The sequence below is a fragment of the Lampetra fluviatilis genome, chromosome 2 (genome assembly GCF_964198595.1).
Source record: "Lampetra fluviatilis chromosome 2, kcLamFluv1.1, whole genome shotgun sequence".
NCBI classification, from domain to species: Eukaryota; Metazoa; Chordata; class Hyperoartia; order Petromyzontiformes; family Petromyzontidae; genus Lampetra; species Lampetra fluviatilis.
Genome location: NC_136276.1, coordinates 611,964 through 629,026, shown reverse-complemented (window position 1 = coordinate 629,026; position 17,063 = coordinate 611,964). Strand labels below are relative to the sequence as shown.

General features: G+C 53.7%; 1 protein-coding gene across 1 annotated transcript in view; it reads left to right on the top strand.

Moving 5' to 3' along the window:
- Nucleotides 1-17,063, top strand: part of LOC144938929 (receptor-type tyrosine-protein phosphatase N2-like) — a 203,494-nt gene that overhangs the window by 84,646 nt on the left and 101,785 nt on the right. The window contains exon 10 of the mRNA XM_078866659.1: nucleotides 1,480-1,559. Within this exon, the coding sequence (XP_078722785.1) occupies nucleotides 1,480-1,559 (80 nt within the window). The remainder of the gene's footprint in view (nucleotides 1-1,479; nucleotides 1,560-17,063) is intronic.

The following is a 17,063-nucleotide window of genomic DNA, read 5'->3' as shown; positions in this document are numbered from 1 at the left end:
CGGCTTTGGTAAGCGCTGTGCTACGGATTTCGGCTCGCAAGGTTGCGACTTCGAGTTCGAATCCCACACGGGAGAGGGAGGGGGTGATGGCTGGGGGTGACTCCGTTCGGCGGTCTGTCTGGAGCCTGGGGTTTGCGGGGCCCCCTAGTTCGCCACCCACCGTGACATACATAATTCATGCTTACTAATCTTACTACTAATCTTACTACTAATCTTACTACTAATCTCCTGTGGTGAAATGCAAATTGAGTCGCGACTCGCTGTGTGCCTGATGATTGCTAAACACGTCTTGAGGGACGATTCAAATTAAGATGTGAATCTCGTGTGTGTGTCCGTGTGTACGTGTGTGTGTCCGTGTGTACGTGTGTGTGTGTCCGTGTGTACGTGTGTGTGTGTCCGTGTGTGTCCGTGTGTACGTGTGTGTGTGTCCGTGTGTACGTGTGTGTGTGTACGTGTGTGCCCGTGTGTACGTGTGTACGTGTGTGTGTCCATGTGTCCGTGTGTCCGTGCGTGTGTGTACGTGTGTGTGTGCCCGTGTGTACGTGTGTGTGTCCGTGTGTCCGTGTGTGTGTCCGTGTGTGTGTGTCCGTGTGTGTACGTGCGTGTGTACGTGTGTCCGTGTGCATGTGCGTGTGTACGTGTGTCCGTGTGCACGTGTGTGTACGTACGTGTGTACGTGCGTGACCCATAAGGGGAGAGCGGCAGTGTAGCAGTTACTGCATTGCGCTTGGAACCTGGCCACCCCAGTTCGATTCCCGCTCATGGCCAACACCAGTTACCATTATCTGAACCGGTCCTGGGCCTCGGCTAGGTCGACTCAGCCTCAAACGAGTACCTGGTGCGATGTGCAAACATCGCCACTGGATAGATAAAGACGGCCGTGCTTGATGTTGGCCACACCACCCCTTATGTCCCATGCCGGCCTTAGCAATAGGTGCTCGCTAACAGCCTGTGCAGGCTTTATGGGGGTGTTGGACAGGTTCTGACAAGCGGAAGAGGAAACAAAAGTGGAACGTTTGTTTGTATGTTTGTATGTTGTATGCAAGTATATTGAACTTCTTTCGCATCGTACGCAGCCAACCGTGCTTATCGGGAACGGGCGGGGAACGTGTGTCCCGGCGCTGGATCCGTGTTCCCTTTCCTCCAAACTACTGCTGACTTGACCTCGCCTTGACCTCGTCCTGACCTCGCCTTGACCTCGCTTTGACCTCGCCTTGACCTCGCCTTGACCTCGCCTTGGCCTCGCTTTGACCTCGCCTTGACCTCGCCATCACCTCGCCCTGACCTCGCCTTGACCTCGCTTTGACCTCGCCTTGACCTCGCCTTGACCTCGCCTTGGCCGCGCCCTGACCTCGCCGTGACCTCGCCTTGACCTCGCCTTGACCTCGCCTTGGCCTCGCCCTGACCTCGCCGTGACCTCGCCTTGACCTCGCCGTCCGCCCCCTTGCCCCGTGGTGCGCTGCCGTGCGACGCATGCAGTGTGGCCGGGGCGGCTGTGGCCTTCCAGCTGGGTGGCGACCTCAGCGGCGCGTCGCTCGGCGCCGTGGCCAACTCTGCAGGTGAGTGGCGCGGGGGGCCCAGGTCGCCACAGAGTCCACGTCGTCGCGCCTTCTCCGCACCCGCCACCCGCGTGCCCCGTGAGGACAGGGATTGTGCGAGCGTGGCGACACGCACGCGCCTCTACCGGATTACACGACGCACTCCCGCGCTCCCGTCTTTACAATGCAGGGTTAAAGTTACAGTTTTATTATCTGGAGGATTCGGTAATTATTATGATGACCGTATCTGGAGATTTGTTTCGCGTGTGTGTGCGCGAGTCGGGCTGTCCAACGTTCGTTTGGCGACGTGGCGGTGTTGACCTCTCGCGGGAATCCCTCCCCGGCCGTCCGTGCTGTCGGCTCCCTGTTCGAGTCGAGGCTCTCCACCTTCCTCTCTCTCCTCTGCCTGTGACCAACTTCATTCTCTCTCTCTAAAGCAAATATTCTGACTGTATCTGTGCACCTGCGGTCGCGTTCATCTGCTATTTAAGTCCACATTGTATTGCACAGTCCCGTACGCAGAGCCAATACTGTGACATCGCTGGAGTGCTATAAAGGAATTCGTTGTGATTTTTATTATTTTATAAGGGGAGCCGAGTGTAACAGTCCCCAAGACCTACAGCGTGGGGAGGCCGTCATCCAGCAGTGGATTAACGAAGCTGCTGCGATTGATTGTGACGGCGTTCTTCTTATCTAGGGCACTTCATTGATAGGAAGGAGGCAGTGAATGAATCATAGGCAGAGGATAAGAGGCAGGCCTGGAGCCTGGACGAGCAGGGGCAGGGAGCCAACAGCACGGACGGTGGAGGGAGTTCCATCCTGCAGCAGCAGCAGCAGCAGCGTAGAGCGGCGACCTCCCACCGAGTCGATGTGACTGGGAGGCTTTAGCAGAGCGCCCCGTTTGCTGTTGAGGGCAGCGGAGTGAGCTGAGAGGTCGGCAGGGGCAGCTCTGTGGATGGAATCACGTACTCAAGGTTCGTAATCTTCGAGAAAACAAACCATTGCAATTATAATTGTTTTTATCGAAGCGAAATGTGAGTGAGAAGAGTGGTCTGGGCAGGCGGCTCGCGCGAACCAAGGGCACAACTAAAACGCCGAGCACGCGATGGCCGTCAGCGTCGTCGTCGGGCCGAGTGGCGGTGCCTGGGCGTGATGGGGAGCCGTGAGGGCTCGTCAGCCTCCCAGCGCGTCGTCTGAGTGGCTCACGAGAGGGGCTCGGTCAGCAATGCCCGTCGCGTGATTGGTCCGTGGAGGCACCGGGGCCTCGTGGCTCACCTTGATTTCGATCTCGGTTCTGGGGGAAGTTTGGCGCAGATTGTTTCGGTTCCGTGTCGGCGGCCTCATTGCGCCGTGCGAGTTTGTTTTGTTTTTGTGTTTAACTGTCAAGGTGACCGTTCGTTCTTTCGTCCATCCTTCCGGACGCGACCGTCCAGCCAGCAAAACTTTAAACAATTTGTATAGTATGCTGACATGCCTAAAACACAGTGGCCAGCAACAAGCAGCACGACTGAAGGAGGACTAGACAAGAGAATTGTGCACGGTTTTCATGAGGAGCTGGGCAAGGAGACGGTGGGAGGGAATTACAAGTGGACTGCTCCACAAAGTGGACTGCGAGGGAAGATGCAGAAAGAGAAGTTATGTGACCTGCAGTGTGGTGAGTGAGTGAGTGGGTGAGTGAGTTGTTGTTGTGACCTGCAGTGTGGTGAGTGAGTGAGTGGGTGAGTGAGTTGTTGTGACCTGCAGTGTGGTGAGTGAGTGGGTGAGTGAGTGAGTGTTGTTGTGACCTGCAGTGTGGTGAGTGAGTGAGTTGTTGTGACCTGCAGTGTGGTGAGTGAGTGGGTGAGTGAGTTGTTGTTGTGACCTGCAGTGTGGTGAGTGAGTGAGTGGGTGAGTGAGTTGTTGTGACCTGCAGTGTGGTGAGTGAGTGGGTGAGTGAGTGAGTGTTGTTGTGACCTGCAGTGTGGTGAGTGAGTGAGTTGTTGTGACCTGCAGTGTGGTGAGTGAGTGGGTGAGTGAGTTGTTGTTGTGACCTGCAGTGTGGTGAGTGAGTGGGTGAGTGAGTTGTTGTTGTTGTGACCTGCAGTGTGGTGAGTGAGTGGGTGAGTGAGTGAGTTGTTGTTGTGACCTGCAGTGTGGTGAGTGAGTGGGTGGTAGGGGTACACAGACAGGGGTAGGGGCTGGTATAGGGGTTCACAGACAGGGGTAGGGGCTGGTAGGGGTACACCGACAGGGATAGGGCTGGTAGGGGTTCACCAACAGGGGTAGGGGTTCACAAACAGGGGTAGGGGCTGTTGGGGTACACAGACAGAGGTAGGGGTACACAGACAGGGGTAGGGCTGGTAGGGGTACACAGACAGGGGTAGGGGTACACAGACAGGGGTAGGGGCTGGTAGGGGTTCACAGACAGGGGTAGGGCTGGTAGGGGTTCACAAACAGGGGTAGGGGCTGTAGGGGTACAGAGACAGGGGTAGGGGCTGGTAGGGGTATACAGACAGGGGTAGGGGTACACAGACAGGGGTAGGGGCTGTAGGGGTACACAGACAGGGGTAGGGGCTGGTAGGGGTACACCGACAGGGGTAGGGGTTCACAGACAGGGGTAGGGGCTGTAGGGGTACAGAACAACCACTGAACTCGAGCAGGAAGCACGTGGCATTTTGTCGTGTACACGGCACTCACGTGAGGCTTCGTAAACAACTATTGAAGACGACAGCACCACCCACCCCCACCACCCCCGCCCCCCGTGTCGCCCCCCCCCCCGCAGTGCTCGCTGCGCCCTCCGTGCGCGCCGCCCGCTCGCCGGCATCAGCGCAGCGCCGGTAACGAGGAGGAGGAGGCTCCTCTCGCCTCCTCGCTTTGCCGAATCGGTCCGCGGCATTTCAGTTTAGACTGACGGACAAAACGCCACAGTCACGCACGAGGCTCGCCTCCAATTACCTTCGTGGCGGGCTAGCTCGGGGGGGCTACTGAAGGGGTTGGTGCGGGTTTCTAACCGGGACCGCCGCGACGCGGAGATCGGAGAGCCCCGCGCCTCCTGTGCCCCTTGGTCGATCGATTCCGAGTGGGAACGCAATCAGCCCCCTGCCTGGGACGCCTCTGATGCGATCGTTAGTTGGTGGTGGTGGCCGTGCCGATGCCTCGTTGTCGTGCGGGTTTTTGTCTCTCTCGCGTTTGTTTGGCAATCCCATCACACGAAGTGTGACTATGGCCAGGATGGGCAATGGTGAGCCGATACGCATCGGTTCGCTGCCTTGGCATATATTATCACGCTCGTGATACACGCAGCGAATCGAGCGTGCAAAAAACGGTTATTTATGATCTATTCAAAATATATGGAATTGATATACTGATGCAGGCGAATGACGCAAACCAATATATATATAAATACGGAACATATTAAAGCAATGCAAATGAGACGGTAAAAAACAAACCAAGACAAATAATCGATTTTTGAATGGAATCACAAACCGGAACCCTGAAATTTGTTTTTATTGGATTGTGAGTTGGGCCAGATTGCCACGCACACGCATATGTGTTGTCGTGATTGTCCATGTCGCATGGCTGATGCTCGCCATGTCTAAACCCACCATAATAATAATCATTATCATGCCCTTTATTTATCCAAGAAAATATTCATATTCTCAGGTTTTTACCGAAAAAACCTGAGAATATGAATCATTGCAGTCACGAAAGCTTCAAATCTAGAATTATCCAAGAAAACTTTACTGATTCCTAAGAATGTCTTTCCGCAGGGACAGTTTCCGACAAATTTTCAGCAGTGCTCTCGGCGATGTAAAAGGTCGCGTTCCGACAAAGTAACAGCGCCGCTCGCTCCAAGCAGCTTCGCGTGGCATTCTTCTCCATTGGTGGTGGCCTTGAGCCAACAGTGGGAATTCCACATCCATATGGATAGGAAAGGGGACAGGTCCGTCCGCACGATGGCTACAATTGCATGGTCACTCTGTGCACCCTTGCAAACGAGGGGATTTTCCAGGGGTAGTATTTAAATTAATAAAGAACATAATTTTAATTATGATGAGCCGTCTTCTATCCACTGCTGGATTAAGGACTCACAATCTCTCCAACACATTCAATCTTGGCTTTATTGAGCTTCATACATTGTTATTTTTGACTGTACCCTTTGTGTTTGCTTGGTTGGGCTGTTCTGCGTCTTGTATTTAAGTATCGAAAATACATTTGTTGGATATTAATTAAATCTTAAAGAGAACGGTTAGGCGCACCACTGGCCTTGAGATGAAATGAGGAGGGGCGGATGGCCGGGCCTGTGAGCAGAGGGAAGGAGGCCTCTGTGTACGCCCTGCTGAGAGCCATTCACACCGAGGGAGACCTGGGTAACGCGAGCTCTACAGCATAGCAACATAAATGGAACATCAAAGTCAATAAACCATTCTAGTCACAACTCAGATATATAAATAAACAAATACACAACAAATACGTTTAACACGTAGGCTTTCACAACCAATATAATCCATAATTTAGGTTTTTTGGGGGGTTAGATCGCGTAAATATGAATGTGTCGTTAAACCCGCCACCACCCGACATAGCCAATTAGTAAGGGTTATCACGTAAACAGAACAATTCGTTACTAGTACAGCACACCCGTGTGTTGGAGAGCAAATCCACAACATTTACAACCTATATTATGGAAATAAAGTGAAGTCAAACCAATAGGAAACAAAAGCAAATGCGGTTTAATATGTAGACGAGGTAAGACATTGAGGAGATGCAGACACTGTCACAGTGAGGTGAACAATCAGAGAGCGCGTGGGGTCGTCACAGGCGGCCAGGGCTCCCTCTCGGCCCTGCTGCTGCTGCTGCCGCTGCCGCTGCTGCTGCTGCTGCTGCTGCCGCTGCTGCTGCTGCTGCTCCTGCTGCTGCTGCTGCTCCTGCTGCTGCTGCTGGGTTGTCAGTGGTGCACCAGCACAGCCAACAACGCCAACTCAGCACTCACTTGTCACGAACACTGTGACCTCAACAATAAGGACAACACAAATACGAGTTGCGGTCTCGGGCAATCGACCTTCTAAATAGCACATGGAGAGGCCAGAGGGATGGAGTTCATCAGGATTGGAGACTGCATTTAACACCATGGGGGCTCATCGAGTTAATACATGAATTTATGTGTTCTGATGACAAGTTATTAAACCGACATATGAATAGCTACCGAATAGTAGCTGTTGGGTAATGGACAAACCCGAGAAGAGTTCAGTTGTCCGGTGCGGCTGTGGGCGCGTGCGTGGTTTATGACACTGGGCTGCCCCCAACGGCGCATTCCGCTCTGCGCTTGGTTTAAATTATGTCGCGTGAGAAATATGTGGATTTTGCGTTTCATCGCTTTCCCGGTGTTCCCTAACGATGCTGATTGCCCAGGCCACGTCGCTTTCACGCTCGCGCGCCCGGGATTTGGGCCGTCCGTTACGCTGCTCGGCCAAAAGCCGCGAATTGAATTCCTCTCTCGAGTTTCTCTCGACGCTCCTGTCCCCCGCTAGGACAAGAACTCCACGCATGCGGGCAAGGGGCCTTCTTCACAGCCAAAGAAAAAGGAGGCACCTGGCCAGTTAATTGTTGGTAATTCTTTATGGCACTATAATTTATGAATGACTCGTGGGTTTTTGTTTGTGAGTCGGGCTCGTGCGCGACTGGAAACACAGTGTCACAAAACCCCGTTCGTTTAGACCCCCTCCCCACCCCCAACACTCGGGCGTTGGCCAGCACTGCGGAATGAAACAGCTCCTCCGAGATCTTTGCGATGCCGTCATCCAACCTCCATCCCTGGCCTGCCACATTGCGGAGACGACGCGCCGCCCGATCCCGTGCCCCGCCAGCATTCATTTTGATTGCCGGCGGCGTTTTCCACTTCAGAGCTGCCCTCTCTCGCCCACTAAACCCGCGACCGTGGGCGTCTCGGTGACTGCTGCCGTAGCCTCGCAGATCAACCGCCTGTAGGGGAGCTTTATTTATTAAATGTTTCGGGTAATAATCATAAATAATTTACATTAGGTATTCGTGACATTCGTGTAGCACAAAGCCATCATGCAGGCACGATGGTTCAGACACACACACGCAGTGTGCAGGAGATACACAGCAAGGGGCGATGATATGATGCTGCTGCTGCTGCTGTGTCAACCCCGTTTAAGGCATTCGCATAATATTTACCAAATGGCAAATTTTGACCATTCCGCCAGCACACGATGGGTTATTCGTTTCGAATGACGTCACAGGAGGCATGCAATTTTATGGTTAATAACCAGGGCGGCCTGCCGCGGAGTTCACAGCGAACGTCTGCAACAAGCAGCTAACGCGCTACTGCTGGACCGTGTCACTGCCCCAAATAGATGCGGTATGAATCGATAATCTATGGAGCGCTGAATGCCAACAACCTCAAGGGTGGCGTGGAGGCCCATCAGCGTTAATCCATTGTAGAATGTCCCAGAAGCGCTGGGAGTATTTCTGGCTCAGTGACGATTTTTAACGAACCAAGTCATTAATGCTGTGAAGCTCCTTCATGGAGAAAAGCCTCACGTAGCCTACAGAATGATTTCAGGCAGGTCCTGCATTTCGATGCTTTCCATTTCCAGCGTAAGGAGTGGTTTGCTTTTGGGAGAGAGCCGAGAAAGCCCCGCGCACACAAGGATACGTAACTCGCACTTAGAGTCGGGACGAGTACCAGAACCACTTGCTGCACTCCCATCTACTGGCAACTCCACACCTCAGCTGATTGAGGAATTCCGCAAATCCCTTCGCGATTCACCAACCCGTGCGTTCAAAGCGTTGGCTCGCGGGTGGGCCTCAGCTCGCGCCGTGCAGTCTCCCGTCAAAGGGCCGCGGGCGAAGATGGCGAACTGAACCAGCAAAACCCCGAGCTCGGCTCGTCTGCCCGCATGGAGCCGCGGTCATCGAGTTCGTGTTTAGAGTGGAAGGATGTGTGGGCCGTGAGATGCGTCGGTACGTGGGTAGGCAGGGAAGGAGGCAGGTAGGTGTCCTGTATTCAAAGCAGGTGAGAGCCAATTGCCACGCCGCGCATCTCTTCGCGAGCGAGACGCGGGCGTCGTTCGACGCACGATCGACAGCAGCGGCGGCGGCGGCGTGGAGACGCTCGGGGGGCTAATGGGTCGGGCGGCAGGCGCGGGCGAGCGTGGCGCATGGCACGGGGCGACTTGACGTTGCGGCTTTCAGGAGTTCAACTCGCGGCCCTGACCCCAGCAGTGTGACGGCGCGCGGCGCGACGCCGTCAGCCAGCGACGAAGCCGTCAGCCGAGAGACGCCGCAGAACAAACCGCGGGCAGTGGTGGGGAGCGCGGGGCGGCTCCGCGTGCGCAGGGCTCCCAGGATCTGTGCGTCTGTGTCGAGCCTGTGTCTCCGTCCTTTTGTGTCCCTATCTGTGTCTGTCTCCACAACTCTGTGCCTCGTCGTGTCCCTGTCAGTCTCTTTGTGTAGCAGCAGCATGTTTACGCAGACGTACCGTGCTCTTTAACGGCACTCGACCCAACAGCCCGTTCGAGGCTATACGGGGGAGCTTTGTCTCTGCGCGCCTGTGTTTACCACGCGCAGTGGTGCTGCTGTGGGGGTGTGCGCGCACTCCAGGGTGCCACACGCAGGCGACCTGAACTCAGGGGGCTCGGAGAGGCGGTGCAGCCCCCCCCCACTCCTCCCTCGATCGACGTAAAAACGTCACCGACGATGATCCGCGCGCGAGGCCACGCGGCGCTTCCGGCAGCACGCGCATCACGCGAAGACGTCTCTCGCGATGACGCCGTGGCGAGCTGTGACGCAGCGTGGCTACGACACAAGTGGGTGGGGGCAGTCCACGAATGGACGAAGACCGCCGCGTGACATGCCAGTCCACGGGGTTTTATGGGCCAGCACGTTGGTCAGTGCGCGTTGGTGGTGAGCGGCAGAGGTGGCAGAGGGGAAGCCCCCGGTGTTGATATCGCCACTGATGGCATCCGTGGCCGGAAATGTTGGGAATGTTGTAGTTCACAGTGCAGCGCGCTAAGCGCTGTACCACCGCTCCGAGCTCGGCAGTCCCTCTGAAGGGGTGCACGTGACCTCCCTCACGTGACCTTCTTCACGTGACCTGTCTCACGTGACCTTCCTCTCTCACGTGTCCCGTCTCACGTGTTCTTCCATCACGTGTCCTCTCTCACGTGTCCTCCCTGTCTCATTAGTTTTGTTTGTGTTATTGGCTCGTTAGTTTTGTTTGTGTTATTGGCTCGTTAGTTTTGTTTGTGTTATTGGCTCGTTAGTTTTGTTTGTGTTATTGGCTCGTTAGTTTTGTTTGTGTTATTGGCTCGTTAGTATTGTTTGTGTTATTGGCTCGTTAGTTTTGTTTGTGTTATTGGCTCGTTAGTTTTGTTTGTGTTATTGGCTCGTTAGTTTTGTTTGTGTTATTGTCTCGTTAGTATTGTTTGTGTTATTGGCTCGTTAGTTTTGTTTGTGTTATTGGCTCGTTAGTTTTGTTTGTGTTATTGGCTCGTTAGTTTTGTTTGTGTTATTGGCTCGTTAGTTTTGTTTGTGTTATTGGCTCGTTAGTTTTGTTTGTGTTATTGGCTCGTTAGTTTTGTTTGTGTTATTGGCTCGTTAGTTTTGTTTGTGTTATTGGCTCGTTAGTTTTGTTTGTGTTATTGGCTCGTTAGTTTTGTTTGTGTTATTGGCTCGTTAGTTTTGTTTGTGTTATTGGCTCGTTAGTATTGTTTGTGTTATTGGCTCGTTAGTTTTGTTTGTGTTATTGGCTCGTTAGTTTTGTTTGTGTTATTGGCTCGTTAGTTTTGTTTGTGTTATTGGCTCGTTAGTTTTGTTTGTGTTATTGGCTCGTTAGTTTTGTTTGTGTTATTGGCTCGTTAGTTTTGTTTGTGTTATTGGCTCGTTAGTTTTGTTTGTGTTATTGGCTCGTTAGTTTTGTTTGTGTTATTGGCTCGTTAGTGCTGTTTGTGTTATTGGCTCGTTAGTTTTGTTTGTGTTATTGGCTCGTTAGTTTTGTTTGTGTTATTGGCTCGTTAGTTTTGTTTGTGTTATTGGCTCGTTAGTTTTGTTTGTGTTATTGGCTCGTTAGTTTTGTTTGTGTTATTGGCTCGTTAGTTTTGTTTGTGTTATTGGCTCGTTAGTTTTGTTTGTGTTATTGGCTCGTTAGTTTTGTTTGTGTTATTGGCTCGTTAGTTTTGTTTGTGTTATTGGCTCGTTAGTTTTGTTTGTGTTATTGGCTCGTTAGTATTGTTTGTGTTATTGGCTCGTTAGTTTTGTTTGTGTTATTGGCTCGTTAGTTTTGTTTGTGTTATTGGCTCGTTAGTTTTGTTTGTGTTATTGGCTCGTTAGTTTTGTTTGTGTTATTGGCTCGTTAGTTTTGTTTGTGTTATTGGCTCGTTAGTGCTGTTTGTGTTATTGGCTCGTTAGTTTTGTTTGTGTTATTGGCTCTGCCTCGTCTGCACGGCTTTGTTACACCCCCTTGGTCCGCATTGAACATGAGCGTGTTTACAGCACTTTGAATTTATTCTTGACATATCATAAATAATTGATCCTCATATGAATTATTCACCTGCAAAGAGCGAAGTAATCCATTTTAATTGATTAATTGCTGAATCTTTCCAAGTTATTATTTATAATTTACGGACCTTTGTCAGTCCACTGCTGTGCGAAGGCCTCGTGGCTCGTGGGGGATGTTGGGCCACACGTCAAAATTTGGCAATCAGCGCGAGTTGGTGATGAGGTGGAGGGCTGGGCTGCCTCAGATATCAGCCACCACGACAACCACAGCCCCCCCCCCCGCCCCCGTCGAGTTCTACAAACACGGGCACCGCGTCGCGCGCTTTGGGATGCGCTTCTGCAGCCGTCTGGACATGCTCTTCCGATGTTATAGGAAGCCACTGGGAGCTATGCACTTTTAAATAATCATCATCATCATCGACATTGACAAACTCGTTTCTTTAGAACCGCGTTTTGTGTTTAGCTTCTTGTCCTTCGCCCCCGCACCTCCCATTAGCACGGTTGGCTACGTACGGTGCGAAAGAAGTCCAACATAGGTACATACAACATACATATAACATACATACGGACAGACGGTGGTTGCGAGTGCTGTGGGAGGCGGGGGTCTGCAGGGCGCACGAGGGGGTGGTGTGGCCGGGCCCGGCCCTGGCCGTACACGAGCATCACGGGTGGACCATGCACAACACGTGGGGCGGAGGATCCAGTGGTCGCGCGCTTGCCGCTTGCCGTAGGGGTTCGCGGTTCAAGCCCAGCGGCCCGCTCTGGTTATTATTTCAGCGTGTCGTATATTTAACAACACTCCCCGCCGTCTGCTTCGCAGTGGACGTTAAGGATCCCCTGACGTCATTCGAAACGAGTCGGCCACATTTTGAAATGGCATGCAGATTACTCAACTGGGATTGCACCCAGCAATCATCGCCCCCTTGTGGGCGACTGATTTGGAGGCCAGATGTTGAGTCACTTTGTGGAGCACAGGGACAGCTGCCACCGGGGGTGCCCTTTGACGAGATGTGATGGGAGTCGCGTGCAAACTGCGGGCGGCTCTATCAAACACACATCATGATCGTCGTCGTTGTGAGCAATTGTTCTATGCCAAGCTGGACTCGTCACCGCCCAGCCGGGCTTCATATTTCACTAACCGCTGCTGATATTAGCCATAGCCAGGGGTTGATCTCGGACTACCAAGTTCGTGGGTTGCGGTGCGCAAATCACTGAACCGCCACGGCACGCAGCAGCATCACCACGGCACGCGGCAACATCACCACGGCACGCGGCACCATCACCAAGGCACGCGGCACCATCACCAAGGCACGCGGCACCATCACCACGGCACGCGGCACCATCATCACGGCACGCGGCACCATCACCAAGGCACGCGGCACCATCACCAAGGCACGCGGCAACATCACCACGGCACGCGGCACCATCACCAAGGCACGCGGCACCATCACCACGGCACGCGGCAGCATCGCCACGGCACGCGGCACCATCACCACGGCACGCGGCACCGTCACCACGGCACGCGGCAGCGTCACCACGGCACGCGGCACCATCACCACGGCACGCGGCACCATCACCACGAGGCGCGCCTGCGGGACGAGCGCAGCGCGTCTGCGTGGGGCGCGTGGAGGCAGCGGCGGCTCCGACGGTCACGTCGTGCGCCGACGACTCCGTCGGGAGCGCGTCGCGACTTGACGTTGATTTTTTACCGCGCGCGCGCGATCCCCGCTAATTAGACCGTGCATTTTATTTAGGCGTGCGTGCGACTTAACTCGTTTGATTAAAATCGAGAGAAATAAACGACGCACTTCAAATTACGCGAGAAGGGAGCGAGCGGGGAGTGTGGCGCGCGCGCCGCGGGGCTCGCGGCCGGCGGCGGCGCCACGGGGCGAAGGAGCCCGCGCCGTGACGAGGGGCACAGGGCAAGGAGAGGGATGGAGGGAGGAGAGGGAGGAGAGGGAGAGAGGAGAGGGAGGGAGAAGGAAGGGAGGGAGGGCGGGAGGAGAGGGAGGTAGGAAAGAGAGGGAGGGTGGAAAGGGAAGGAGTGAGGGACGGAGGAAGAGAGAAAGTGAGGGAGGAGAGTGAGGGAGGGAGTGAGGGAGGTAGTCAGGGGGGAGGGAGGGAGTGAGTGAGGAGTGTGGGGAGTCAGGAGCGCGCTAAGCACGTTGAGCGGGTGGTCGCAGTGACACTCGCACCTCTGCAGAGACGTGGGGGCCACGGTGAAAGTGACGGCAAAAACATCAACAACATCAATAACAACTCGGCCGATCAGCTGTGCGGCTACAACCCAGACCGAGTGCTCGAGTTGGAGCCGTGCGCTACGGAGTCGATCATTACAAAGCGCGTTTCAATTAGACGGCACGAAGTTTGAAACAACCCCGGCCGGCGTATGACTGAGGCAAACTGCTTTTTATTGGTATTTACTCATCCTCGCAGCGGCTTTTGGCTGTCCATCTAACAAAGACGGCCATTGCATCGCCCGCGTTCGGATGCGCTTCTGCGGCCGTCTGGAACGCTCTTCCTTCCCATGTGAGGAAGCCACTGGAGCTGCGCACTTTTACATCATCATCTAAAGTGAAACTTATTCCTCTCGTACTGCTTGTTGTGTTTAGTTGTCCTTCCCCCGCGCCTCCGATTAGCACGGTTGGTTACGTACGGTGTGACAGAAGTTGAACAGACATGCATACACCTATTAAGGTCAGCATGACATTTTCTAGAGTGATGCAGCTAGCAAAGTGCCTGGCAGCCTTTGTATCTCCACACCGAACCAGAAACATATTTACATACATACACATATAGAAATAATAATATAAAACCGATCTATGCTTTTATATATTTTCTTGACACGCGGTCACGCGCGATGTTGCGTCACGCGACATTTTTGAAACGGCAAACAAAACAGAAAAGAGGACAAACACAAAACAGCAAATGCTGCGGTGAAGCGCCATTGCGGAACTCCGCGAGATGGCCTCCCAGTTGTGATCATGCCGACAGCGAACACGAGGACGCCGCCTCTCGTCGTGAACGCGGCTCCACATCAAAGCGCCGCCGTCCGCGCGCCTCGCCTTTGTCTCGTGTCCGCGCGGTAATGGGGAGGCTGATTGCGGCGTTTCAAGGAGACGCAGGGAGGAGACGTCGAGTTGCTTTTAATGTCGCTCGCATCGGCCGCTGCTCGCCGCCACCACCACCACCACCATCATCATAATCATCAACCAGACGGGAGATACATATTCAGCACAAGTGCACTCGGCACGAATCTGCATTAATTCCACGCCGCCGTTCCCCTCCTGCCCGTCCCGGTCACACCGCCCCCCCCGCCTCCTCCTCCTACGTGTTGTTCTCATTGCCAATGCGCACCGCACGTGCGCGCTGCACGACACAGCACGGAGCTCTCCAGCGCCCTTCATGAAGTCCCAGCTTGCACGTGACCCTTGTCTCGGGAGTGGGGGGGGTCGAGGTAGGGGTCTTAAACTGCGATGATCTCTACGATTAGCAGGGTTGGCCACGTACGATGCGAAAGAAGTGCAACCTACATACTGTACATCCCAGTCGCCTGGCTTTGAGTTTGAGGAGGAGGCCAACTGTGCCACCAATTTTTTCCAACATTTCCGCGATTCAACAAGCCTATCGGCTCTTGTCTGTTACGCCTGCAGTAGTGATGTTTGTTCCTGGCCGCTGCTTAGTGTGTTTGGCCCTTGCGGCCTGTGCTCGGCAACAGCGATTTGTTATAAAAAAAAAAGTAGCCAGGATTCTTTCCCGTTAAGCCACTCCGGTCCTGCACCATCTCAACTCCAATCTGATCTCAGCTCGATTGCAGTTCGCGTTGAGGTGGCCCAGTCCCACAGAGCCTGGCCTGGCTGGGGCCTTGTGTGGACGCGGCGTGCGGGCGACCATCAAGGCGTGAGCCATGACGCCCACTGGCAGAAAGTCGAGCGCGCTGTTCTGTGCAACTCGACATTGCATTGCAAGTTGCGCCGTCGCCGTCAGGTCTCGAGATGAAGAAACGTCCGTTCGGAAGTCTCCCGGTGTCCAGGGCATCACCGCGTGGCAAGGAATCGCCTCAGAGGGTGACGCCACGAGAGGGCTTTCGAAGTCGCTTCGTTGGCTTCTCTCTCCACACTGGGAGAACTTTGTTTTAATTATCCGCCCACAGAGACATAATGCTTTGTAGCACGCAAGTCAAAATGAAACGTCAAAAATTTGTCAAATTAAAGTGAAAAGCAAATGTAATATAAAATACTAAATAATGAGCGCTGTTGTGGAGAATATAAGCAACAGAGTGGATAGGTTGACGATTCGCCTCCTTGCCGTGTCTGTCTCGACGTCAAATTTTTATTTTTATCCACATCTCGTCGGCCACAAAGAAAGCCCACGTGGCTGATGGGATGCTTAAACACGCGTACGGGACTGTCGTGTTTGGTTTGTCGAGAGACAGAATGCGGGACGGATGCTCTTGTCTGCAAAAGTAAAACAAAAACGACGGGTTTATTGTGCATGCATTCATCGGTGACTTGGCTGACAATGTCCGTCCACCCACTCACGGCCGCGTGTCAACACGGCTCGTGTGTCAGCACGGCCCGTGTCAGCACGGCTCGTGTCAGCACGGCCCCGTGTCAGCACGGCTCGTATGTCAGCACGGCTCGTGTGTCAGCACGGCTCGTGCCAGCACGGCTCGTGTGTCAGCACGGCTCGTGTCAGCACGGCTCGTGTCAGCACGGCCCCGTGTCAGCACGGCCCCGTGTCAGCACGGCCCGTGTCTCTGAGCAGAGCCGGCGACGTCTCTCCACCTGAGCCCCCCCCCCCCGCGAGTCGATTCAAGATGCGCTACGCCGGCCGTGTGGGTCTGGCCACCATAAATGTTTCATTATTATGTTAAACCTTCCTGCTGTTGCTGTCTGCAGAGGATTAATTATTCCGTTAAATCCTTCAGGCACTCTGCGATAAAAATCCAGAATTTTGATTTGTTTAATTATTCAAATATATATAAATGAACAGGGGAATTAGGGTTGGCTTATTAGCGCTAATGCCAAGAGGACAGGTTTAATTGATATTTCAGTAACCCTGAATTCCACCAATGAAAGTGTCACGTCAGGACTATCTTGTTTCCGGCGGACGACCGAGGCCCTGCCTTTGAATGCACACGTACACACACACACATGCAAACATGTGTACACAGACGTGTACACACACGTACACACATGTACAAAAAAGACAAAGACAAAGATCCCCTGCGTAGCCTTAACAGACTATAGGGGCAAGTGCTGTTAGCGAGCACCTATGAAGGCCGGCACGGCACACGAGGAGGTGGGTGGCCAACACCACGCCCGGCCGCCTTTGTCTCCCTAGTGGCGATCTTTACACATCGCACCAGGTACTCATTTGAGGCTGAGTTGACACTCATGTACACACACGTTCACACACATACACACGTGTACGCACACCCATACTCGTGTGTGGGGGGGGGGACGTAGTGGCTTGTGCACTGCGCCACGAATCCGGTCACCCGCGTTCAATTCCCGCTCACAACCAATAACAGTGAGGATTTTCTGAACCAGCCATAGGCCTCCCCCTACGTCTACTTAGCCTTAAATCAGTGCGTTGCAGCCCGTGTTGGGCCAGTCTTTTATTCGCATCGTTCGCAAACATTTTACGAACTTATTCGCAAACGGCGTGTCGTGTTCACTTGCCAGCTACAGACATCCGCAGTGGCTGCTCTGGGACTGGCATCTACCTCCCATTGGTCGATACGTCCAGGGAGAGTTGCAGGGAGAGTTAGAGGGAGAGTTACATGGAGAGCTACAGGGAGAGCTACAGGGAGAGTTACAGGGAGAGCTACAGGGAGAGCTACAGGGAGAGTTACAGGGAGAGATGCCAGCGGGAGAGAGCAAGCGATGGCGGTGTTTCCTCTGCGACGAGTCGGGGCTTGCAGAGTGCAATTCAATCTTGTCAATCACACAGGTGGTCACAGGTGCACACAGTACCTGTCAATCACACAGGTGGTAACAGGTGCTCACGAACAGCGCTTGC